General features: G+C 35.0%; 1 protein-coding gene across 3 annotated transcripts; it reads left to right on the top strand.

Annotated features, from left to right (window-relative positions):
* Nucleotides 1–65: 65 nt before the first annotated feature.
* Nucleotides 66–24,034, top strand: LOC309610479 (lung adenoma susceptibility protein 2). Of its 3 annotated transcripts, none has more exons than XM_082353416.1 (9): nt 66–285; nt 865–961; nt 2,678–3,006; nt 3,724–4,506; nt 4,840–4,990; nt 8,596–8,698; nt 15,026–15,157; nt 16,851–16,921; nt 22,149–24,034. In XM_082353416.1, the coding sequence occupies exons 3-9, from the start codon at nt 2,724–2,726 to the stop codon at nt 22,219–22,221; spliced, it is 1,596 nt and encodes a 531-aa protein (XP_082209542.1). In that variant the 5' UTR covers nt 66–285; nt 865–961; nt 2,678–2,723; the 3' UTR covers nt 22,222–24,034. The 3 variants fall into 3 exon arrangements, with proteins under 3 accessions (XP_082209542.1, XP_082209543.1, XP_082209544.1); XM_082353417.1 differs by lacking the exon at nt 22,149–24,034 and adding an exon at nt 17,620–22,142 and having other exon boundaries at nt 73–285; XM_082353418.1 differs by lacking the exons at nt 16,851–16,921; nt 22,149–24,034 and adding an exon at nt 11,099–11,133 and having other exon boundaries at nt 73–285; nt 15,026–15,159.
* Nucleotides 24,035–24,424: the final 390 nt, after the last annotated feature.

Genomic DNA, 24,424 nt, shown 5'->3' with positions numbered 1-24,424 from the left:
CGACCTAACGCCCCGCCCCGCCCCCTGCCCCTCGCCCTGCTAGCCCCAGCGCCCGAGCGCCACGCATGCGCACCGCAAGCCAGCGCCATGTTGGGTCAGTTTGAAAGGGAGCGCGGGCGCCGCGCTCGGCTGTGACGGCGGAGGAAAGTGCGAGCTAGCGGAGCCTGAGGCTGGGTGGCGTCCGGGTCGGGGTGCTTTGTCGCGTCTCCCGTCGGGTGGCAGGCCAGGGCTTTGGGTGGAGAGTTGAGGACGTGTGCACTTTTCTCTCTTTTCGGGCCTTTGTCGGTGAGTTCGGCCGGAAAAGGGCGTGTATTTTTGAAAGGCGTCCCATACTTTGACAGCCCGAGGGGAGGGGAGGGCTGTCTCCCGAGGGAGGGGGCGGGATGAGAGTCCCGGTGGAAAGCGGGCAACTTTAGGGGGGAGGGTCGCGGAACGGGACGGAGAGGACCTGACCTGGACCTCGAGGCGCTGTCGGCGATAGAAGCGGGCGGGGAGGCAGGGTCTTGGGCTTTAGGGGCCGTCACCTTGGCAAAACTGTCCGCTCGCTCTTGTTGTCTGATGAATGGTTTGTGAGAAGCCTGTGTCTGGGACTGCGCTGGTGGGGTGGGTGGGTGCTGGAATCCCCGAGGGAGGTGTTTCCTAGTTAAGGGCGGAAGCTTTGAAGCCGAAGATGCTCCGCTGCGGGGGCGCCAGCGATCTTCTCTTTCCAGGGTCATTAATTCTTGTCTTTTTGCTGCAGAACAAACACATGTTCATTTTCATAACGTAAATCACAGAGCTGTTATTTCCAAGAGTTGCTCTTCGTTTCCTGTGAGCTATTCTCATTGGCAATTTAACGCTCTACGTTCTGTTTTTGAATGAAAGGTAGTAGAAATCTCTGGCCACTCGTGCTAACGTTCTATTCGTCGGAATGATGGATTTCCTTTTGGAGATACACCCGGAAGTGTTAACGGAAGAAATGGTAAGATGCAGGGAATTTGCTTCCAAATAATTCTGTGGCGGAAGTGAGGAGAAGTGGGTGGATAGAGTTTCGTTGTGTTGGTAGTTGGTAGTTGAAGCAGGATGATGGGTGCATAGGAGTTGATTCAACTTTTCTTTCTTCTTTGGTGTACTTTTGGAAACTTTGCACAATAAAAATTCGGTTGTGGATTTTCCTTTTGCCTGTGAATTAAGATAAATGTTATTACCCACTTACTGAGAACTATAATCCTATTACCCACTTACTGAGAACTATAATCCAACAGCTTTCCCTTTTAGGGTTTTGTTTTCGTTTTCAAGGTTTTGTAAAATAAATGATAAAATCGGTAACCTGTCCTGTGTTGGAATAAGGGAGGAAACGTTTGGTGAGGTTTGTTATCCAAGCAATATTTACTTGAGAAAAGTTAAAATCATTAGTGAGAGGGGTGAAGAAAGGGCAGAGCTGACGTGGCCTAGCCATTCTTTAGAGGTATACCAATAGTATCGCAGCATTCAGGGAAATCAGAGGCTAAATAACCATTATCTTATGTTCTGCTGCTGCTTGCACTGACTAGTGTCAGCTCTGACCTTTACTCTTTTCTTCTTAAACGGAAAACTTTCTCAATATTTTAAAGTCAAATTTGACAGTTATTAAGATTACATTAAAAGTTGTTAAAACTTAAACATGCCAAAAATTATAGCCAAAAATTAAACATATTAATTTTATAACATCATAGCATGTGTTAAGTCCTAGACATTAAGCTTTTATTTTTACTTCAGAAAATCCATTGATTTAATTCTAAAAGAATGTCATATTATTTACTGAAGTAGTGCCTGTTCATTCTGTTATTTCTTAGGTTTTCAAATATAGATCCTATTGTTGCTATATTAAGGTAGGCTGGAATTCTCTCAATTTTAATAATGGAAAAACAGATGAATACATTAAGGCAATTTCCAAACTATTAAGTCTGCTCTGAAAGAGAGGTGGGCTGAATCCATTTTACATAAGAATTGAAAATAGTGAGGATAGTATCAAAAATGAATGTCAGAAAACGATTATTAACAGTTTATTTTAGGAAAAGAGCATTTTGCTAGCTCATTATATGGTAAGACTTGCAGTTTATTTCTTTATAGATGAATATTGTAAATTATTTTGTTTTCTCAAGTCTTGGGGGAAGGGGTTGGCTAAAGTTACATATTGGCATTTAAAATGTTGAAGGTGGGTATTCTCCATTGTTCCTTCTTGTTTCAGCTACGTCATTTGATGCCTTTTAAAAATTTATCAGGCACCTACTATGTGCAGCAAATGGTGGTAGGCTTAAGAATTGAAAAATATTTTGTATAGGGGAATGTTAGGTATTGTGATGTCATAGACTATATCAGCATAAGAAAAGACTGTACATCAGTAGTTTTTAGGACTTTAAAAAAAAAGTGCGTATTCTTCCCTTGGTACTTTCTATACATAGTCGTAGATGATTTTTGTGTACATAATTCCAGGCACATAGTAGGTGATCAATAAATGTTTTCTAAATTGATGATGAAGGAATTCACAATAATTAAAACAGATAATCTATAATGTGCATTACCTAAAAATAATTTATAGATAATGGATTTTAGTTTTTAAAGAAAGTTATAAAACGTTTACAGATTTAGTAATTTCTCTGTGTATAGCTATTATTCCTTTTAATTGGAACTTTAACCTCTTGTTTTTGTATTACAGTTGTTTCTAAGAGAAATGGGTAGAAATAACCCATTTTGAGGAAGCCATGGCAAAATTAAATACAAAGCGCAGAGTTTGTTCTCGGGAATCTTCAGTATCTTCTCTGTTAGCAAGCTGCAACCTGAGTGGTAGTAATTCCTCTAACTCTGATGGCTTTTTTCAGTATAAGGATAGACTGTACAGTTCTGCATCTCAGGCTCTACAGGCCTATATTGATGATTTTGATCTAAGCCAAATGTATCTTGGTGCAAGCACTGGAAAGATTAACATCGATAAATGTTCTGCTAATAGGCCAGAATTCTCCAACTATGTTTATAAACCAAACAATGGTATGCTTTATTCTTTGTTTTCTTTTTGCCTACCGATTTAAAGCATTTTGAGAGATGTATTGTAGCCTTGGAAAACTAAATGCTTTTTTTGGTTCTTTTGGGGTAAAAATGACTTGTAATATTGAGATCTGGATATATTTCTTAAATGATTCTGTAATTTTCTGGTTCTCAGGAGTTTTCAGGTAAGATCCCCTTTTGACCTTGGAGGAGAAGATCATGAAATGTAACTAATAATAGTAGCTGGCTGATCCTAAACCCTTAAGCCATTCTGTTATAGCATAATGGAAATAGCATTGACTTGGTGGTTCTAGCTTTCATTAACTAGCTTAATGACTTTAAACAAATCTCAGCCTTTCAGAATTTATACTTGATCAATTCCAATTGATGGGATAGGGCTATATTAGTCTTCCTGATCTGTATTCTGTGGGACAGTAATATTCACAAGATGTTAAGGGTTTTTCCTTGGTAAGTTTTCCATGAATACAAGTTTGGAAAATGCATCTGTTGATAATCCAGTTAACACTTTACTGAGCACTTACAGAATGGCCCCTAGTGTGGAAAAAGTTTACATTCTACTCTTAGAAGTGGGTAATATATTCCAGAAGGGAAAATGGCAAACATGATTCTTAATTCTTAATTTTCATTTACTGTTGAATATTATGAAGTATTTTTATATGTGATACACGAAGATAAACAGAACTATGCTTTGTTTTTCAGCTTTTGAAAATCTTGATGACAAAAAAGATTTGTCCTTATCCTGTAGAGGACAGACGATTAATGACATGGACTCCGTTAGCCTAACAACTGATGATCTATTAAAACTTCCAGCAGATGGATCATTTTCTTTCACTTATGTTGGAGCAGGTCACGGAATTAGCAAGAAAAGCAAGAAACGTACTGGAAGACTGAGTTCATCCAACAGGGAAAAGAATCAAAATATTCAAGAACCAGCCTCTCTCCTGGGCAAGGATAACTTAGTTACCCCAGTTGTATACACAAATGTAAAAGGAAAGCAATGTGGTAGGCTGAAAAACCCAAAACTTGTGAAAAAGGCTAATAAATGTGTTTCTGTACCATCTTTATCTTTTAACAAGAAATCATCTTTTAGGGACAGTTCAGAACACAATCTTGAAAAGAATTACCCAAGATGGCTCACTAGCCAGAAGTCTGACCTTAATGTTTCAGGGATAACGAGTATACCGGATTTCAAATACCCAGTCTGGCTCTACAATCAAGCCTTGCTGCCCGATACAAATAGTCAAAGGATTTATCAAATATTTAAAGAAGATCACTGTTCCCCTAGGCATAGTTACCAGGCACGAAGAACTTCTCGGCGAATGAATAAATTAGATTGTTTTGAATATTCTTCTGAATCTTCAAACAATTCACATTCCTTGAGTGATGATAAAGGATTAGTTAATGAATATAAATGTGATTCTGAACATAGCCAATGTCAGTGTGACAATCCACTTCTCCCAGGATCCGAAAAGCCATTCAGTGGTAATTGTTTTGTTTTGTTGTTTTTAGGAACCAAAGAAAGTGCTGTAAATTTGACCTCACATCTAGGAGTTTTTATGTCATATTCTTGATGTAACCATCAAGTGATATATCTGTTTTGAACTCTTATGGTCTTCATTTATGTAGCATTTTGTGACTGGAAAATGTCTTTTCTTTTTTTCTTTGTGTCACAACAAATGTCACATTTTAACATAGCTTGCTATTACAGATATGTGTATATTCCAAATTATCTGAAGTCTTGTTGCCTTTGTGAGGTTTTGCTGTGCTTTGCATTTATTTCTTTTCTTAAAGAATTAATGTGATCTTTTAAATTAGGTGACAGAATTGAATTGCTTATCCTGAAGGCCAAGAGAAATCTAGAGCATTGTACTGAAGAATTACCAAAGTCTATGAAAAAGGATGACAGTCCTTGTTCATTAGATAAACTTGAAGCAGAAAGATCATGGGAAAATATTCCTGTTACTTTGTAAGTAAGTTACAATAGAAAAACGATTCAGTTTTCCAAATGAAGAATGTCATGTGAACATCTGATTTATCTTTTACGTAACAATGATAATTAACAGTGGTACTAACATGGTAATTCTGTAGAGCATAGCTTTCAGTGTTGCTTGCTTTAAATTGCATTTTTCATTTGTTACCACAAGATGGCGTAATATTTCATAACCTTAGGTACATTATATAATGTTTGTCTTTGTTACATGGTCCTTTTGTTGCACTGTAAAATATTGATATATATTAAATATGAGGAATTAGAACCAAAAGCAGCTATTTTGCAAATGGAGAAGGCTATGAAATTCTTGTTAATTTTTTTTATTTTAAGTTTTTTCTTCCTCTATATTCTCTCCATGTGTTAGAGTTATTCATTTCATTTACAGTTTATTTTCTTAGTCATTATTTTCTGTAAATAATGGTACATTTTTTTGTATGGTAAATGTTTGAAGTTTCTAAGATTGTTTTCATTTGTGTACTTAACCTTTCTATGCCATAGTTTCTCAGAATAATTTAAAAAGTGTTTACCTAGATACCTGTGAATGTGAGTATAGAGGAAGAATCGAGAGCTTAGGTAGGAAAGTTTCTTTTAGTGATATTATTACATGTATATTCATAAGAAATGCATTCTTGGTAATCTTGTATCCTGCCTTAGGCTCTGATAATTTATTATCTTCAGTTTTCTAAGCCTTCATTCTGTTATAGACAGAGTCTGTTAATTCCTGAATCCTTTTTTTGATTACTTCTCAGTTGAGCATCTTATTTCTTTGTAAGTGGACACTGACTAATTCTAGTTTGGAATCTTGGCTCTGTCACTTCCTTGCTGAGACTCTGTACAAATTACTTCTGCTTTGGGGTTGTGAGGATTCAGTTGATTAGAAAATAAATATATAGCACTATGTACAATAGCCAGGACAGGGAAGCAACCTAAGTGTCCATCGACAGATGAATGGATAAAGAAGATGTGGCACATATGTACAATGGAATATCACTCAGCCATAATAAGAAGTAAAATTGAGTTATTTGTAGTGAGGTGGATGGACCTAGAGTCTGTCATACAGAGTGAAGTAAGTCAGAAAGAGAAAAACAAATACCGTATGCTAACGCATATATATGGAATCTAAAAAAATATATATGGTTCTGATGAACCGAGGGGCAGGACAGGAATAAAGATGTAGAGAATGGACTTGAGGACATGGGGAGGAGGAAGGGTAAGGTGGGACGAAGTGAGACAGTAGTATTGACATATATACACTACCAAATGTAAAATAGATAGCTAGTGGGAAGCAGCCGCATAGCACAGGGAGATCAGCTCGGTGCTTTGTGACCACCTAGAGGGGTGGGATAGGGAGGGTGGGAGGGAGACACAAGAGGGAGGGGATGTGGGGGTATATGTATACATATAGGTGACTCACTTTGTTATACAGCAGAAACTAACACACCATTGTAAAGCAATTATACTCCAATAAAAATGTTAAAAAAATAAGTAAATATAAGGTACTTAGGACAGTTTCTGATTTATGATGCTCTCTTATAAATTGTAATAGTGGCGATGATCATCCAGAATATTTTTTGTTTGTTTAGCTTCATTTCGCACTTGTTGGTTCATTAATATCTTTAAAAAAAAAAACTTGGGTTAATAATTAGCTCACTTAATTCTCAAACTTATCTTTCATGTTTACTAATTTATTTTCTTATCAGTTGGTTGTATTTGTATTTGTACCTGTATTTGTAAAATCCTATAGCTGCAATACTTTGCTTTCAAATGGAACCAAAATGGGTGAGCAAATCATATCAGAGATGCTTAAATTAAGAGTAAAATTTTTTTTTTTTTTAAAGTTTTTTTTGGTTGTTTTTTTTTTTTTTTCCCCCCATGGATTTAATTAATTAATTTATTTTTGGCTCTGTTGGGTCTTCGTTTCTGTGCGAGGGCTTTCTCTAGTTGCGGCACGTGGGGGCCACTCTTCATCGCGGTGCGCGGGCCTCTCACTGTCGCGGCCTCTCTTGTTGCGGAGCACAGGCTCCAGACGTGCAGGCTCAGCAATTGTGGCTCACGGGCCCAGTTGCTCCGTGGCATGTGGGATCTTCCCAGACCAGGGCACGAACCCGTATCCCCTGCACTAGCAGGCAGACTCTCAACCACTGCGCCACCAGGGAAGCCCCAAGAGTAAAATTTTTGAATGCATCAAATGTATTTTGTAATTAGATACTATGACTTCTGACTTGTATAATTATTATTAATGGTTTGCCCTAGTACCTTATGGTACAGTAGTTGATTTTTGGAAGTTTAAATTCATATTATGATGGTTATGTTTTACATTAAATTAATGATGGTGTGAGAAGAAGGAATAGACCTGACTTCAGTGTGATAATGACAAATTATTAATCTGTCATCAGAAACAAAATTGACTGGGAAATACTCAAAGTAGTGTACTGAGAGATAGAATAACTACAACCAGACAATTTTTTTTTTTTGGTTTAACTTGTTATAATGGAAAATTTCAAACAAATACAAAAGTATAAGAATAGTATAATGATTCCCCATGTATCCAGCACCCATCTTCTATAATCAGGTAAATGCTTTTTTGATGATAGTGGATGTACAAACTCTTTCGTAAAGAATGGGAGAAAAGACTACTTGGAAGTGAGAAAAAGTTCCTAGTAAATTACAAATCAAATGAGTCAATAATGAAGTGCTGCTAATTATTGAGAAAAAATTAGCATTATGACATTTAAATGTTTTAAGAAGATTCTTAGATATCTGAGCACTTGAGTTAGAGACACATCTTATATTGGTATATAAATGAAAAAGATAAAATGAGTTTCTTTATTCTCTGTAACTAATAGAATTTGGTTTGGGGAAAATTTTTACTTTTGCTGGGGATGCCCTTTCCTTCTGCTTGAACATCAAGATAGAAACTATTATTTATTGAGCTCTATTCAATGTACCAGGTATACGGAGTTAATTTATGCAATACTTCTGTGACATAAGTGGGACTACAAATGTAGAAACTGAAGTTAAGATAAAGTTTTGTGAAGTCATATAAGTGAGTGGGACTGGTATTTGAACTCAGGAATTTTAATTTCAGAATTGATCCTTCTCCCACTTTAATCTGTCCTCTATATTAATATGTGCCAGTTCTGGGGGAGAAGTCTGTCCTATTGCTTTGACGTAGAAGAACATGTAACTGCCATCCCAGTAGAAACTGTTAATAAATTTCTGGCAGTTTTGTGTATTAATATTGACTAACAATGTTTAATTGGAAAAATGCACTGCTTATTTCAAACAAATGAGCTTTTGGAGGATACTTATATTTGAAGGCTTATTTGTTTAGTTGAAGACTAATGTCTTCAGTTTCTTTATAGTTTTTCCTTAAAGCTTTAAAGGAGAAGCAAGGAGATAGGGAGGGATGAAGGAAGAAGTTTAGGGAGAAGGTGAAGGAATCACCAAGCAGCATCAATATGAATCCTAATGGTTATTTAGTGGCGACCACTTTAATTTAAATGATAACCATCAGTTATATACTGTCTAATTTTTGTAAATTGGGAACTTACTTGCTGTCTCGTATCCTTAAATCCTAGCAAATCTCCTGTTCCAGTTAACTCTGATGATAGTCTTCAACAAACTTCAAGGGCAAAGTATGCTGACGGGTTCCTTGAAGACTTTTTAAATAATGATAATCAGGTGGGTGATGTTAAATCTTTTTAACTTATTAAAAGAATATTTATGACTAATATATATAGATATTAATTTCTAAGTTATTTAGATAGTATAAAACAAAAAATGACTCAAATCCCTTCTTCCCCAACACACATCCATAAAACCATCACTCCTAGAATTATTGATTTTATTTTAGTATTCTAAAGTAGAGTGACCTGGGATTGAAATCTACAGGGAGCCTAAATTGTCATTACAATGGTTTTTTTTTTTTTTTCTGGAAAACATATAAAACAGACCCTTATAGAGTAAATTATATTTTCCCACAGAGCAGTTGCTTATTGAGAGTTATGTTTCTAAGATACAATTATACATCCCTATGATTTAAAATGGGAAATTTATTATCCAGTTTTATAAAATCAGCAGATGTGTATCTTGCAAGTAACCCTAAAATGAAGTGTAAATGTGTATATATACACATAAGGAATGATATATAATATGATTTAGAAATATAAGCCATGGCTGTTAAATATTGAAATACACTTTTGATATTTTAACATCTGGAAGATTTGAGAGATTGAACACTCAAAACAAAAATTAGCTAAAAATTTTAATACAATATATATCTTTTCGTTCAGTGAAATTTACTAGAGAAAGTAGAGGCTGTCAGAATATGTCTGACCTTAGAGCTCTTTTTTTTTTTTTTTTTTTTTTTTAATATTTATTTTGTCTGTACCGGGTCTTGTGGGATGCAGGGTTGCAGACTTCTTAGTTGTGGCATGCATGTGGGATCTAGTTCCCCAACCAGGGATTGAACCCGGGTCCCCTGCATTGGGAGTGCAGAGTCTTACCCACTGGACCACCGGGGAAGTCCCTGACCTTAGAGCTCTGTATAAGATACTATAGCAGATGCTGATTAAGTGAAGCTTAATTATCAAATATTTATTTGCCAAATATTTGGATACCAAGCACTTTTCTAGGAACTGTATTCCTGATAGTAAATAAGAGAGAAGAATCCTTGCATCTTGGATTTTTTATTCCAAGTTGGAGAGATAAGCTATATCAAAATGTAATATATAAGGGAGTACTACAAATGTTATGAAGAAAAATTACTTGGGATAGAGAAATTTTAACTAGAGTAGGTAGGAATGGCCTCTCTAGAGAGGTGATATTTGCGCCAAAACCTAAAATGAGTGAATAAGCCATGTATGTACCCATAGGGAAGTAACTTTACATGTAGAGGGAATAGTAAGTGCAGACACCCCAAGGCAGAAAAGTGTTTGGCATGTTCAAGGAATATCAGAGTCCAGTCAATGTAGCTCAATCAGAATGAACAAGGAAGAATGGTTAAGAGGTAAGATGGAGAGGTAACCAGGAGCCAGATCATGTAGCTATGTAAGCAATGGAATGAAGATTTTACGTTTTATTTCAGCGAGATGAGAAGTCACTGGAGTACTTTGGAGGAATGAAATTATCAGATCTACATTTTAAAATATAAACAGGCAGCTGTATGGAACATAGACCTTGAAAGGAGCTAGAGAAGGACAGGGAACCCAGTTAGGAGGCTTTTGCAGTCTTCCAGGATAGGGATTGTAAAGGCTTGGGTTAGGTGGGTACATTGGAGGTGGTCAGAAATATTTTGAAATTATTTTGAAGGTGACCTTGTAGGATGGAGATAGAGAGGATTCAAAGGATGAGTCCAAGATGTTTGAGCCAAGCAACTAAAGGATTGGGTGGTGCAATTTACTTGGGTAAGGAGCGCTGGTAGAGGCACAAATTTGCATAAGTTTTTCAAAGTTTGAGATGGATGACTGTTAAATACTAACCAACTAATCCCTTTTCTTATGCCTTTACACACACAACCTCACTACCACGGTGTTTTTTTATTTTTAAATAATTTTAGATGTACAGAAAGTTGCCAAAATAATACAGGTTGTTCCTGTCACCCTTCTCCCAGCTTCCCTAATGTTAACATCTCATATCATAATGATCACATAGGCCCAGTACTGTTACCTGAACTACAGACCTTATTCTGATTTCACCAGTTTTTCTACCAATGTCTTGTTGCAGGATACAGCATTGCATTTAGTTGTCATGTCTTCTTAATTTACTTCAGTCTGACAGTTCCTCAGTCTTTCCTTGTCTGTCATGACCTTGACACTTTTGAAGAGTTACTGGTCAGTTGGTTTTTTTGTAGATAGTTCCTCAATTGGGTTTATCTGAAGTTTTCTCATGATTAGAATGAGGTTATGAATTTTTGGCAAGAATGCAACAGAAATCATGCTGTGCCCTTCTCAGTGCATCATATCAGAGGGTTCATGATATATTGATATCATTGGTAATATTGATATGTTCTTTAGTTCAGGCTGCTGTAATAAATATGCCATAGACCAGGTGGCTTAAACAACAAACATTTATTTTTCACAGTTCTGGAGGCTGAGAAGTCCAGATGAAGGTGTCTGGTGAGATCCTGCTTCCTAGTTTGCAGATGGTCATCTTCTTGTATCTTCACACGGCAGAGAGCAGAGAGGGAGAAAGCTCTCTGTTTCTCTTCTTATAAGGGCACTAATCCCACTCGTGAGAGTTCCACCTTCATGACCTAGTTACCTCACAGAAGCCTCTCCTCCAAATACTGTCACATTGAGGTTAGGCTACAACATTTGAATTGTAGGGGGACACAAACATTCAGTCTAGAGCAATATATTAATACAATAATATGTAATATATAAAATTATAATATATTAATACTTGTGACGTTGGTCTTGAACACGTGGTGCCTACTGGTTTTCTCTTTAGTAAAATCATGGTTTCCCTGGTAATTAATAAATATCGTAGGGGAGATACTGTGAGACTATGCAAGTAGTCTCAAACTTTGATCTACTAATTTAGTATCCTTTGGTGGATATTGACTTTTTGTCTGCATTATTAATTGAAATTCTTGTATAATGAAGAGCTATTCCTTCTCCCCCATTTATTTATTAAACTATTTATATTAGGACTCATAGATATTTATTTTATTCTAGGTTTAATACAATACAATATTATTACTTATTTTGTTGCTTAAATTGTTTCAGTTTAGGCCATAAAGAGTTGCTCCTGTGTCCTTTTGACATGTCCCTATGCTTTTTTGAGCACTTCTCTGAGGAGCCATGGTTCTTTTTATTGGAAAATGGTGTTTAGAAACTAAGATCTAGGCACTAGGTGTGCTTATTGCTGCTGGGTTTTTATTTATTCTAGACTTTCTCAGCAGGCAGACTTAGGAAACATAAGTTTACTAAGCCACGCATGCACACATACATATTTGTATATCTATTTCCATATGTATATTTTATATGTAGGTATAAAATCATGAGTTCGTACTGATACTACTGATTCCAGTCCAATACCACAGGGTTTGTTTTAGCCCCTCTGTTCCTTATTTGTAACTTCTTTCTCATCTGTTGAGAATCTTTACTCTTATTATCTATAATAGGTTTACTTATTTTTTCAGTCTTAGCGTATGCATAGTTTCAGAATTGCTAACCCATACTGCTGTAAGAAACACATTTACTAATTAGATTATATTATTTGTGTATGGTTCTTTTTGTCTTTTGCCTTACAATATCCAGTCAAAATATTCTTTTCCAAAGTTACCGTGGTTAATTATTTTCTGCCCAACTCCTTTCAGTGTGGTCATGTTGTTCATTTGTAATGCTGTTAGGTGGCTCATTTTTTTATTGTGTAAATTGGGTTATTCCCACATTTTATGTGGTTTAAATAATTTTTTTTTTTTAAAAGTAAAACATTTTTTTTAAAACTTTTTTTGGGTTTATTTATTTATTTATGGCTGTGTTGGGTCTTCGTTTCTGTGCGAGGGCTTTCTCTAGTTGCGGCAAGTGGGGGCCACTCTTCATCGCGGTGCGTGGGCCTCTCACTGTCGTGGCCTCTCTTGTTGTGGAGCACAGGCTCCAGACGCGCAGGCTCAGTAAATTGTGGCTCACGGGCCTAGTTGCTCCGTGGCATGTGGGATCTTCCCAGACCAGGGCTCGAACCCGTGTCCCCTGCATTGGCAGGCAGATTCTCAACCACTGCGCCACCAGGGAAGGCCCAATAATTGTTTTTTGAATACGTGAAACATTACTATAGTTCTGAGAGTCAGAGCTATACTATACAAAAAAACGTACTCAGAGACATTCACTACAAGGATTTAATGAGAAGTCTCAGAACAAATTCTATCAAACATACCAACGTTTATTAAACATTCATTCGTGAATGGCACAGAACAGTTCATATAATCTGTTTTGTAGTTTTCTTTTTTGGTATTCTGACCACAATTTTGCCTGAAAAGTTCACTCAAGGCAGACATAGCAAATTGCAGAGGCAAGCTTTTGTAACTTTTATGGTTAGCATTAGGCAACCTGAATTTCTTCTAAACCAGTGGCTGGATGCAGATCATTTAGAGATAATGCCTCAGGTGCTGTCTCCAAGGTTGTAGGAGTATAAGCGGAACTGGATCCTTATGCCCTGTTTCTTTTTCTTTCTTTCTTTCTTTCTTTTTAAATTTTGGTAAAATATATAAAATATTTACTATTTTGACCATTTTTAAGTGTATGGTTCTGTGCAATAAGTACCTTCACATTGTCGTGCAACCATCACCACTATCTATCTCTAGAACTTTTTCAGCTTTACCAATTGAAACTCTGTACCCACTAAACACTAACTCCCCATCCTCCTTTACCCCCAGCCTCTGCTAGCACCATTCTACTTTCTGTCTCTATGAATTTGATTATTCTAGGAACCATATATGTTTTAGTCTGCTGAGGCTGCCATAACAAAATACCATAGGCTGGGTGGCTTAAACAACAGATATTTGGTTCTCACAGTTTTGGAGGTGGGGGAATCTAAGATCAGGGTGCTGACTGATTCTGTTACTGGTGAAGGCTCTCTCCCTGGCTTGCATATAAGCCACCTTCCCACTGTGTCCTAACATGGCCTTTCCTTGAGCTCTTAAGTGTCTCTTTATGAGGATACTAATCCTATGGTTTCAGGGTCCCACCCTTATGACCTCACTTAACCTTGATTACCTCCTTATAACCTTATCTCTAAATACAGCCACATTCCAGGTTAGGGCTTCACCATGAATTCTGGGGGGGGACACAATTCAATCCATAGCATCGTATAAGAAGACTCATACTATAGTGTTCCTTTTGTTACTGGCTTATTTCACTTAGCATAATGTCTTCAAGGTTCATCCATGTTGTATCATCTGTCAGAATTTCCTTCCTTTCTTAGATTGAATAATACACCATTGTGTGTATGTATCATGTTTTGTTTATCCATTTATCTGTTGATGGACACTTAGGTTGCTTCCACCTTTTGACTATTGTGAATAATGCTGCTATGAACATAGGTGTACAAATATCTGCTTGAATCTCTGCTTTCACTTCTTTTGGGTATATACTCGGGGAGTTGCAGGATCATTGTGGTAAGTCTATATTTAGTTTTTTGAGGAATTACCATACTGTTTTCCACAGGAGCTGCACCATTTTATTACGTTCCCACACCTTGTTTCTTATACCCTGTTCATATAACTGTGGAGAGTGCCTTTAAAATATTTTTGGCCACTATGCTTAACTTTGTATATATGTTATACTGTCTATGTTGAAATATTTTAAATCATAGACATCTTAAGAGGCCTATTTTCCACTTTGTGGATGATTATCAGGACACAGCAACTCATTTGAAAGATGTAAAAATAAAGGTAAGACTTTTAAAAAGAAGTTTAAAAATATCCTGTACAGGTTCTCTTAACTGACCACCTTATGTGGCTAAGTGCTGTTGCTTTCTTTGGATGCAGATAAGATCAGTGGTAATCGAGGTGTGAGTGTTTTTTAAGGTAGCAAGGAATGTGTGGTCCTTAAAGAGGTGAAAAACCAGCATTCCCTGTGTGAAAACGTATTTGGAAGTGTGCAGAGAATATGATATTTGAAATTCTAGTCCTTGTTCAGCTGATAACCAGCGTCATTTACACACTTGAAAAGAGCATATTGACTTACCTGCTCTCTGAGGACCTTTCAGTTCTAAAAATCTATAATTTTAAATGTACTAAGTGAATGCATTGCAAATGTAAACATGTACCATTCATTTTAAAAGAACAAGGACTGGGAAGGATATGCCAAGCTGTTAATAATGATTGTCTTTAAGTGACTGGGTAAGGGGAGGCTTATGAGTTACAGCTTTGATTTGTTGGAACACTTTATTGACGTGTATTGTTTGGATTTTGCATTAATTTTATATTGTGGGGAAATAATACAAAATATAACTTTTCCCCTTCTGAATTTGGATGGTTCATCATTCATCTATTTTAACTTTTAGAGCTGTACCCTTTCTGGAGGGAAACATCATGGTCCTGTTGAAGCCCTGAAACAAATGTTATTTAATCTTCAAGCAGTGCAAGAAAGTTTTAATCAGAATAAAACCACAGAGCCAAAAGGCGAAATTAAACAAGTAAGCACAAACTTAATTTATGAATTGAAATCTATGAATGTGAATTGAGATCTCTGAAGGGTAAGATTTCCTCCTAGATCTTTCTTAGCTTGACCTCTAATTTTATGTTAATAAGCATGGTATATAACACATGTCGTAGAGTTGTACTGTTGTTATTCTTTTTTTTAGAAAGTAACTTACTCAAATTTAACACTAAGATTTTTGCAGTTGTGTACCCCTGAATGGATTGTTCTATTAAGTTTATGGTTATAAATACAACATCATATTTAGATACGATGTTATTAAAACTGTAGATGAAAGGATTGTAAGAGTTGTTTTTTAATGCCCTACAAAATTATTCTGTCTAGTCCAACTTCTTGTGTTTATATTTGAGGTGGCCTAAAGAACCTTTCAACATTAGACTTCTCCCCATAACCTTTGTCATCTGAAGTTTAATTTTGTTACCATGTGTTTATTGACTCTTAATACGGTTATGTAAAGTTTTATTTTAAAGTAGTGTGTTTTTGTGTATTTCCTAGGAATTTGGAAATCTGTTTCTGCTTTGGGCTGATATTTCATAGGGGTCGAATTTTCCTCACAGTAGTATAGTGTTTACAAACCTAGCTTATGTTCTCCCAAGCCTGATTGTGAATTCTAATTCTGCCACTTACTAGCAAGTGCAGTATTTGTACAGATCACTTAACCTCCTTAATTTCAGTTTCCTCTTCTGTAAAATGAGATTGTTGAGAAGACAAATTGAAACAAACTATAGAAAGTACTTATTATAGTGCTTGGCACCTGGTAAAAACTTAATACCTGGAAAATACTTAATACATTTTAATTGATATTGTTTATTTTGTTATTCAGTAGAGCTTTACAAAATTCAGTTTTCGTTACAAGTGCGTGGACTAGATTCTGGGAACTATCACATGCTACTCACTTAAGTTGTATTTCTTAATTTTTCTCTTTACATTCTAATGATCATAACACTAACATACAGTGCAATCCATCCTTCTTTTCCTTCCCCTTTTAAACATTCTTGAGATAAAGCCTTGTTCAGTAAAGTCATAATTTCAAGCCAAGATTTGATATTTAATGAACAAACATTTAGAAGCATACTTTAGGACAGTTGCAAGATGAAAAAGTTGGAGTATTTTTAGAATAAAAAAGTATATATAGGGCTTCCCTGGTGGCGCAGTGGTTGAGAATCTGCCTGCCAATGCAGGGGACACGGGTTCGAGCCCTGGTCTGGGAAGATCCCACATGCCGCGGAGCAACTGGGCCCGTGAGCCACAATTACTGAGCCTGCGTGTCTGGAGCCTGGGCTCCGCAACGAGAGGCCGTGATAGTGAGAGGCCCGCGCACCGTGATGAAGAGTGGCCCCCGCTTCCCACAACTAGAGAAAGCCCTCGCACAGAAACGAAGACCCAACACAACCATAAATAAAAAGAAATAAATAGAATTAAATAGCACTTGGCAAACAAAGAGAGGGAAGAAAAATATAGTTATAAAAAAAATAAAAATAAAATAAAAAATAAAAATGTATATATATATATTTAATGCTTTACTGAAAATTATTTGCTTAGAATTATTTCCTTGGGAATGCAGACAGTATTTTTAATGTTCTTATTAATCACACATATTAAATAGCATTTAAGTTTATAATTATATAATATTTTCACTGTTTTATTATATTTGGTGTTTTTAATAATAGGTTTCAGAAGATGATTTCTCTAAATTACAGTTGAAGGAAAGTATGGCTCCTATTAATAGGTCACTTCAAAAGTAAGTGTTCTCTGTTAATTTCTGAGTATGTTATGGATACAAACATCTCTGATTGAAATCAGAAGGTTACAGGATGGAATTAAAGTAGCTGGAAGAGGAGGTGTGCTAGGTATATTTAAGATTCTCGGAGCATATTGTTTAATCCTGAGATTTTCTCTTAAACTTGTGCTATTTTCTATTTAAAATGTTCTTAGGACCTAATGAGATAACTGTAGCACTTAAAGTATAATAGATATGAATGGCCTAGAGAAATTCTCTTTTCATTTCTGAGTAATACCAACAATTTGAGATCGTATTGGTGTGGATATTCTGGAAGAACAACTTGTATGTGAAATGTGTTGTCATTTATTCCCTCTAGAAGAGATAAATAATCATAAGTAAGTATATCATTATTTGACATATCGCCACAGAAATTTAAGTGGATATAGTGTCCAGGATATAAAGATAGGTCTAAATGCCCTAAGGTGTTAATCTACTTATTTTCTTAGTTACATATCTTAAAAAGTTGGGAAGAATTTCCTGTAGTCATGATATTGCTAGAAGAGACGGGTATTTATTTTATGGATTTGATTGTGTGAATATGAAGTGCCCTAAAAACATGGAATACTGAGTTTAAGATTTTTCACTTTGTAACAAACACCATTTTGCTTGACTGTAAGTGGGGCTAAACAAATACGGTCTACCTTTTGTCCTTTCAGAATTTGCTTAGGATTCTCTTACCTAAGGAAGCGGTGGAAAAGTGAAACACTAGACATGTAAACTTATGACTCTAATTGTCATGATATATATGTATCATTTCTGTTTTCATACTTAAAAAAATATGTATATATGTGTGATTTTTTTTCCCCCTCTACTTATAGTATTCTGGGTAGAAATAATGCCTCTTTCTTTGTAGCTTGACATAGTCTTGGATATAGTGTTTCATATTTAGTAGGATTCAGTGAATAATGATACTAATAACTAACATTTATTGAACATTTACCAAGTATCAATGTTCTAAGTGCTTTTGTATGTAATTCATGTGATCTTCACAACCCTATGAGGTTAAGTACTATTATTATCTTCATAATACAGATCAAGTAATAAAAATCAAGTAATAAAGTAACTTGCCCAAGGTTACATAGCTAGTAAAACAGCACTGGGATTCATACCAGACTGCCTGATTCTATAGCCTGTGTTCCTAACACTCCTCTCATTAGTGATAGTGGTGCATTATCCTTTTAGACTAGGTGCAGTGCCTCAGTTGATTATCTAGGATAAAGATCTCGTTCTGCTTTAAAATTCAAAGTAGATGACCTCAAGCTTTGATACTGAACTTGTGTCATAGACTTAAATGTGTTTTCCGAGTTAAAGTTCATACCCTGGAAGATGTTTTTCTCGGTGAAAATGAACCCTGAGCCATGAGTAATTAAATAACCACAAAAATTGATACTGATTATAGGTGCTTTTACCATTTTCTGTAATTTTTTTTGATAGTAGTAACTTCTTTCCAGCGTAGGCAATCAGTAGTCTTGCTACATGTAGAATGCCATTTTTAGAGAGTGAGATTCATGTTTTCTTAGATGGCTTTTAGCTTTTGATTCTGTTGGAGTAGCTGAAGCAATCTTAATTTGGCTTTTACTTTACATTTCAAAAGTATTATCAGTAAGGCATTTGTACTGTTAGGAAGTAAGTTTAGACTTACAAAAGCATGTTAGTACATTTTTCCCCATTATTTTCAGTCTTTAGATTGACTGTTTTAAGGATAATTTAAAATTAATTCAGTCTCAGAATTCCTCTTTCTAGACTGTAAAATGTTTTGTTTAGATTTATGGTCTTTTCATATTTTAAAATAAATAGACCCAACTTTTTCAAAAGTTACGGATTGTACCTTGGGTGCTTTCTTATTATGTTTCTCCCCATTCCTCAAATAACTGCTTTTGGATTGCTGACTGGTTTTAAAATATCTTTCATTAGCCTTAGGAAACTCCAGGATCTTAGTGTGGGTTCTTTTTATTCCCTTGGAAACTCAGTTTTCTTATGTTCTCTCATTAGAAATAGCTGAGAAAGATTCATTGGATCTGAAGTATAAAATGATTGGTAGCAGCTTAAAATGTTATTTTTCCCAGAGGGATTTTGCTTTTAGTAGGAATCAAAGTTGTAATTGTTTTGTATCCCTATAACACTTAGCTTTGTCTTATGCATTTACATATTAAAATTATTATCTTTAAGCAGTGAAAAAATTGTAGTTTTTGAGCAAGGGCCTTTTCTAGAATCTTCTATTATGTCATGTAAGCTTAGGCTGGTCATAAAAAATGAGCAATTGTATATTGCTCGCATACTATAAAGGTGAGCAGTAGTAGACGATTGCAGAATCATCAGTCATCCAAAAATTTTTGGCTTCAGAATGTGTTGTTTTACATGTAATTTGGATATGAATGTGTAAGATTTTGTAATTCTCAACACTAAAGGCCATGCTGTGAAAACCAAACTTAATGATAGCTGGAAAATTGTCTCATTTCTCGGATCTCTTTTCTTGCTCAATTTTCTGGTCTTCATTCTATACTAGGGATAGACAGAATTAGCTCTCAGACTTGGAAAACTTGACCTTAAAGCAAATATTTTTCTTTATTCTAATGCACTCATACTTTACTTAGATCTAGGAAATAGTAGGCAGTTTGTTCTGAAAAGCCTTTCATTCAGTTCTTGCTGGATACTAGGCTGAATATAGGCCAGTAAACATAGTATTTAAGAGAACAGCCAGTATAGTAGTACTAGTAGAAAAACAAATGTAAGATGTCAATGAGTAAATTATAGCTAAATTGCCATCACATAATCAGTGTTACTGAGTTTCTGTGGGTTGATTAGTATTTACTTGAATGATCATCAATAGATACATTGTCACAATAAGAAATGAGTTTTTTAATTTCAGTTTTTAAGGTGAATGACTATTCAATGTTGTAATACAACCCTTAGGTTGATGTTTTCCCCATTAGCCTGCTTTTTAACTTTTTGAGAGAAGAAAATCAAGAATAATTTCCTTCTACAATTTTATCCTTCCCTTCTCCCTACACTTAACTTTGAAATACCAATCACTTTTGATAGACTCTTCTCTAAACAGATCGCTTTATTCTCAAAACGGGAGATAGAGGTTAGATGAAAGGAACTGCCAACTGATTGCGTAGCTGAGGTAGGGAGACTGAAGATTTCACACTTCTACTTAGCTTTTTTATTCCTTCCCATTATTACCCACTCCCCTTTCTACCTGACATTGTGTTTTAAAAGCATAAAATATACTACATGGGATTAGAAAGGAAACCAGTTATAGTGAATTAACTATGAAAATATTAAAAAGTAATATATGCTTCTCTTTATTGCATTTAAAATAAGAATACATTTAAAATACAGGTAAGCTAAAATTCATTTTGTAAAAACATGTATTAGTGTGAAGGCCTTTTGCATAACTTGAATAAAAGCATTAAACCATGGTGTGCTCTTTTACTTACCTTTCACATATTGATCAGCAAACAATTAAAGGAAATATTGGAAGGCATTGATGTCTGGGTTACCAGTGAGACTTCACTATTTGGTGGATGAACAACTAGACCTAAAATTGTCTAATAGTTGGCCAGTTATGTCATATGAACTTTTGGACTGTAGACAGAAAGACTTAGAGGACGTATGTTTTAGCAGTGGGTTTAATAACTGTTATAATTTTGTAACTATTATATAACTATTGTAATTTTGAAGTACTGATGAGTATAAAACATACTTGCAATGACTATAATGTGATATGAAAATACCTCTGATTTCTATGGCATATGAGGTCACAGATTTTGGCTGTTGCTTACATTCATAATGGAAGGAAATGCTAATTTAGAGATAGCATTTAGTGAAAATAAAGATGATTTTTTTCCCCATCCAATTTCATAGACCCTCTAAATCTAACGGATCTGTTGACCCTCCGATTTGTAAACAATAACATCAGATTCTAGCCACTTGTCATCTTCTTTCTCTTGAATCACAGCCTGAAAAGGAAAAGGAAGATAAGCCCCAAGTATATTTACAGATTATCTTCTTCCTCATAAATATGTCTGTAGGAAGAAAATAATTCTTTAAGTAGAGAGATATTACTATAGGATGTAGAAATAATAAAGTCTAATTTTACCTCTGATTGCTTAGTAACTCTGGGTGAGTTATTGTCATTTAGTTAATGAAGATGACAATCTCAAAAATTAACAGAAGCTGCCAAAAGGATGGCAGAATTCAGATTCTTAATACATTTGAGTAAAAGTGTCTAAGAAATAGAGTACAGGGAAATAGACGTAATGCAGTAATTAACACTACTAATTTCCTCCATCTCCTTATCCTTGGTAAAGTGGAAGATGTATTTTATTTAATATACATCAGTTGAACCTGTGTTGGAGACTGTAGAATAAGGTGTTGTAGTCACCACCTTTCAGTAACTTCTCACTAATTTCTCACCTTAGAGATTACTGGTATATTATTTCTGTTTTTCTTGGTCTCTTATTTATCAGAGATCTGAAATATGGTTGATTAACTGATATTTTCTGAGTGATCCTCAAGGATCTGAAGGGTAAGGGAGAGGGAAACCTGGAAGAATACTTTTAGAGGAAGACTGGAAACTTAAGGGCTCCTATCTTCTTGGTTTGTCTGAGGGCTGATTGAGAAAAACCAGGTTGTTGGTATAATACTACATTATTCAATGTAATTGTCATTTGTTTTCCCCCATGCTCAATAAAAATGAGTTTTCCTCAATTGTAACTGATTCTTTAGTGCTATTTCAATTTAGCTGCCTTGAATGTACATGTTAAAAATGAATTATGTCCTTTATTTCTTAAATGTTATACACAGTATATCAGAAGGTATCATTTCATTCTGCAGAGTACTTGAAAAAGATGCTTTAAGTGTGACACAAATGGTACCTATTATTGTTTCTTATTAGGCTACTTGGCACACTTTCAAAAAAAAAACCCTTAAATGTCAAACATATAATTTTTTAAAGTAAGTGTTTATAGAATTTTAGATGAATTATTTTAACCCTCAGTTATTCAGATTGCAAGGTTTTGTAAAGAAAAATTTTCAGTTTTGATACTAAAACTATTCCATAAACTTATCTCTCATACTAATTTTGAAGTTAAGAAACAATGTAGTCACCATTTCTTTTTGCATTACCTATTCACTCCTTAATACTGGTTTATAACGTGTTTTATACTTTTTAATGAAGGGCTTTGCACCATTTATCTCGCCTGAGAGACCTGGTTGATGATTCCAGTGGGAAACAGTCACCGAAAATGTGAAGAGGAAAATAAAAGTCTAACCAATAAATAGTCACCACAGAACAAAAATGTATTTTTTTTCCTATTGCTTAAACTGACAAAGTAATTAGAAGCCATATATTATTCTGTGATTGGTTCAAGTATTATATATTTTTTAAAAACCAGACTTGAAAATGTCCATAGATTTTTGTGGCCTATCCTCATTTTGTGCCAAACTACCAGGAGGTGAACTAGAAGGACCCTCACCATATGTCCTAGTCTGACTTTGGTCTTCAGGCTGTCAGATGTCTAATATTCGAAGATGGATGATTTCCGTTCTTGAAGCTTACATGGACTTAACCTTCTTCAGCATCCTCATCATTTTATCATCTGATTCTGGATCATTAAGAAGCTTTTCCTGGTTTCTATCCAAAATCTCTTAAATAGACTCTTTTATAAAGTTAGCATCCACTTAAGGAGCTTGAGGAATGTCAAAATTGTTATGGTGTATCTTATCCATATGGAAGTATGTTACTTTCAAGTTTCATAAAGCAAACATTTAAGAATATGTTATATTTGTAAATAACATTAATTGATGCAGTGCTAAAAGGATGTTTTATATTGTGAATTCCAGGAAAACCTCATTTAATTAATGCTTTGATTCTATGTAAGATAATCTTGACAGTACTTGACAGTTTATAAAATATTTTGGGGGGGGGATATTTGAGATTTTAATATTTTGATATTATTTCCAAGATTTAAGTTTTGAGGTTAGCTCAAACTAGTAAAAACTATATCAGTGGCCAGTTGCTTTATGAAATTTGATAACTAAACTTAAGTGAATATGGAAAATCAGAAAGTAACTGTATTTTAAAGCTATTTTGTAAGTGCTGAACTTTCTTTAAAGCAGACTTTCTTTAGGGTTTGTCACTAGCTAGGACTGCTCTATAATTTTGCAACTTCTACCAAGTGAGCATCTAATAAGCAGGAAGCATCTTTACCAACAAAATGAAGAAATAATTCATAAGACATGGCGAAGCATATTAAAAAAGCCTGATGAAATTAGAGAATAGGTATGTATACAAATAGTACAAATTAACACTACCCAAATTGGAGCGTTTTTGCTAATAAGTAGCTTCACTGTCAAATAGGAATTTCTAAGTACATTGGGTCAAAGAATTTTTCCCCCCAATTTAAAGCACTATCTAAGACCTTTGTTATAGAACTTACATGCCAAAGACTGGAGTCAATCCTGTCTTTTTTTCCTTGCCTAGTGCGTCAGTCACTGTACTATTCTTTTTGCCCAGTTTGAGAGTCACTTGCTAATAAGTTTGTTTTGTTTACTCTGTGGAGGTGTTTTTGCCACAGACATTCTATTTCTGATTATGGTGTTCTGCTTCACAGCAGATAGTTTGCATACAATCAAACAAGACATTACTTTGATGATTGAAATGTGGTTGGCCGTTAAAAGTGCAGATAGATTTTAAGTGGATGAACATAGATCTGAGCGGAGCATGTTCCAGCGAAATCCAGTATTCAACGACTTCTAAAGGCAGAGCAGACAAAGATATCAGATAATTATATATTATATGTTGATCAGATGTAATATGTTTAGTATACCTAGAAAGCATCTCCAAAGGGATTATTATGCTGTGTTGACTCTGAGTAGCACTGATTTGGTTAGTGCTCCCATTTGCAAGAACATATATCCAGTACTAAATAAGATAAGCCTGTTCTAAAATTTTGTTATAACTAGTATTTTAAGAAACTTGATTATACTTACCCTTTTGTATTAAATATGGAAATTTAAGTTTTTTAGCAAAAAAGAGAACTTTATCTAAATGATTAATTCTAACCTTTCAAAAAAAAATATAGGAGATTCAAACAAGAAAAAAATGTAAATGATAAATGTTCAATAAATTCTTTAAGGAATTGATTTAGTTAATTGTTAAATATTTCAGTATTTTTTATTTTGAGATTTCCAGAGGAAAAAAAAGGAGACAACCGTATTGAGACTGCTGAGTTGGGAATTTAAAGCAGATGAGAACAATTAGATTTTAAAAATAGAATTGTGAATATAAAGTTTTATCAACCTTTTTCTCTCTTTTAGGTATATTGAAAAATATTAAATAGAAAAAGTGATAAAATTTTAATAAGACATTTCAGATCTTTAATTGAGCATGAAAAAATTTAACCTAATTCCAAAAATTATTTGAGATCAAGGGATAAAAGTGTGATGCATATG

This window comes from Balaenoptera borealis, assembly GCF_965194805.1.
Source record: "Balaenoptera borealis genome assembly, chromosome: 14".
Classification (NCBI taxonomy): domain Eukaryota; kingdom Metazoa; phylum Chordata; class Mammalia; order Artiodactyla; family Balaenopteridae; genus Balaenoptera; species Balaenoptera borealis.
Note: the sequence above shows the minus strand (reverse complement) of the source record. Positions and strands in the feature narration are given on the sequence as shown.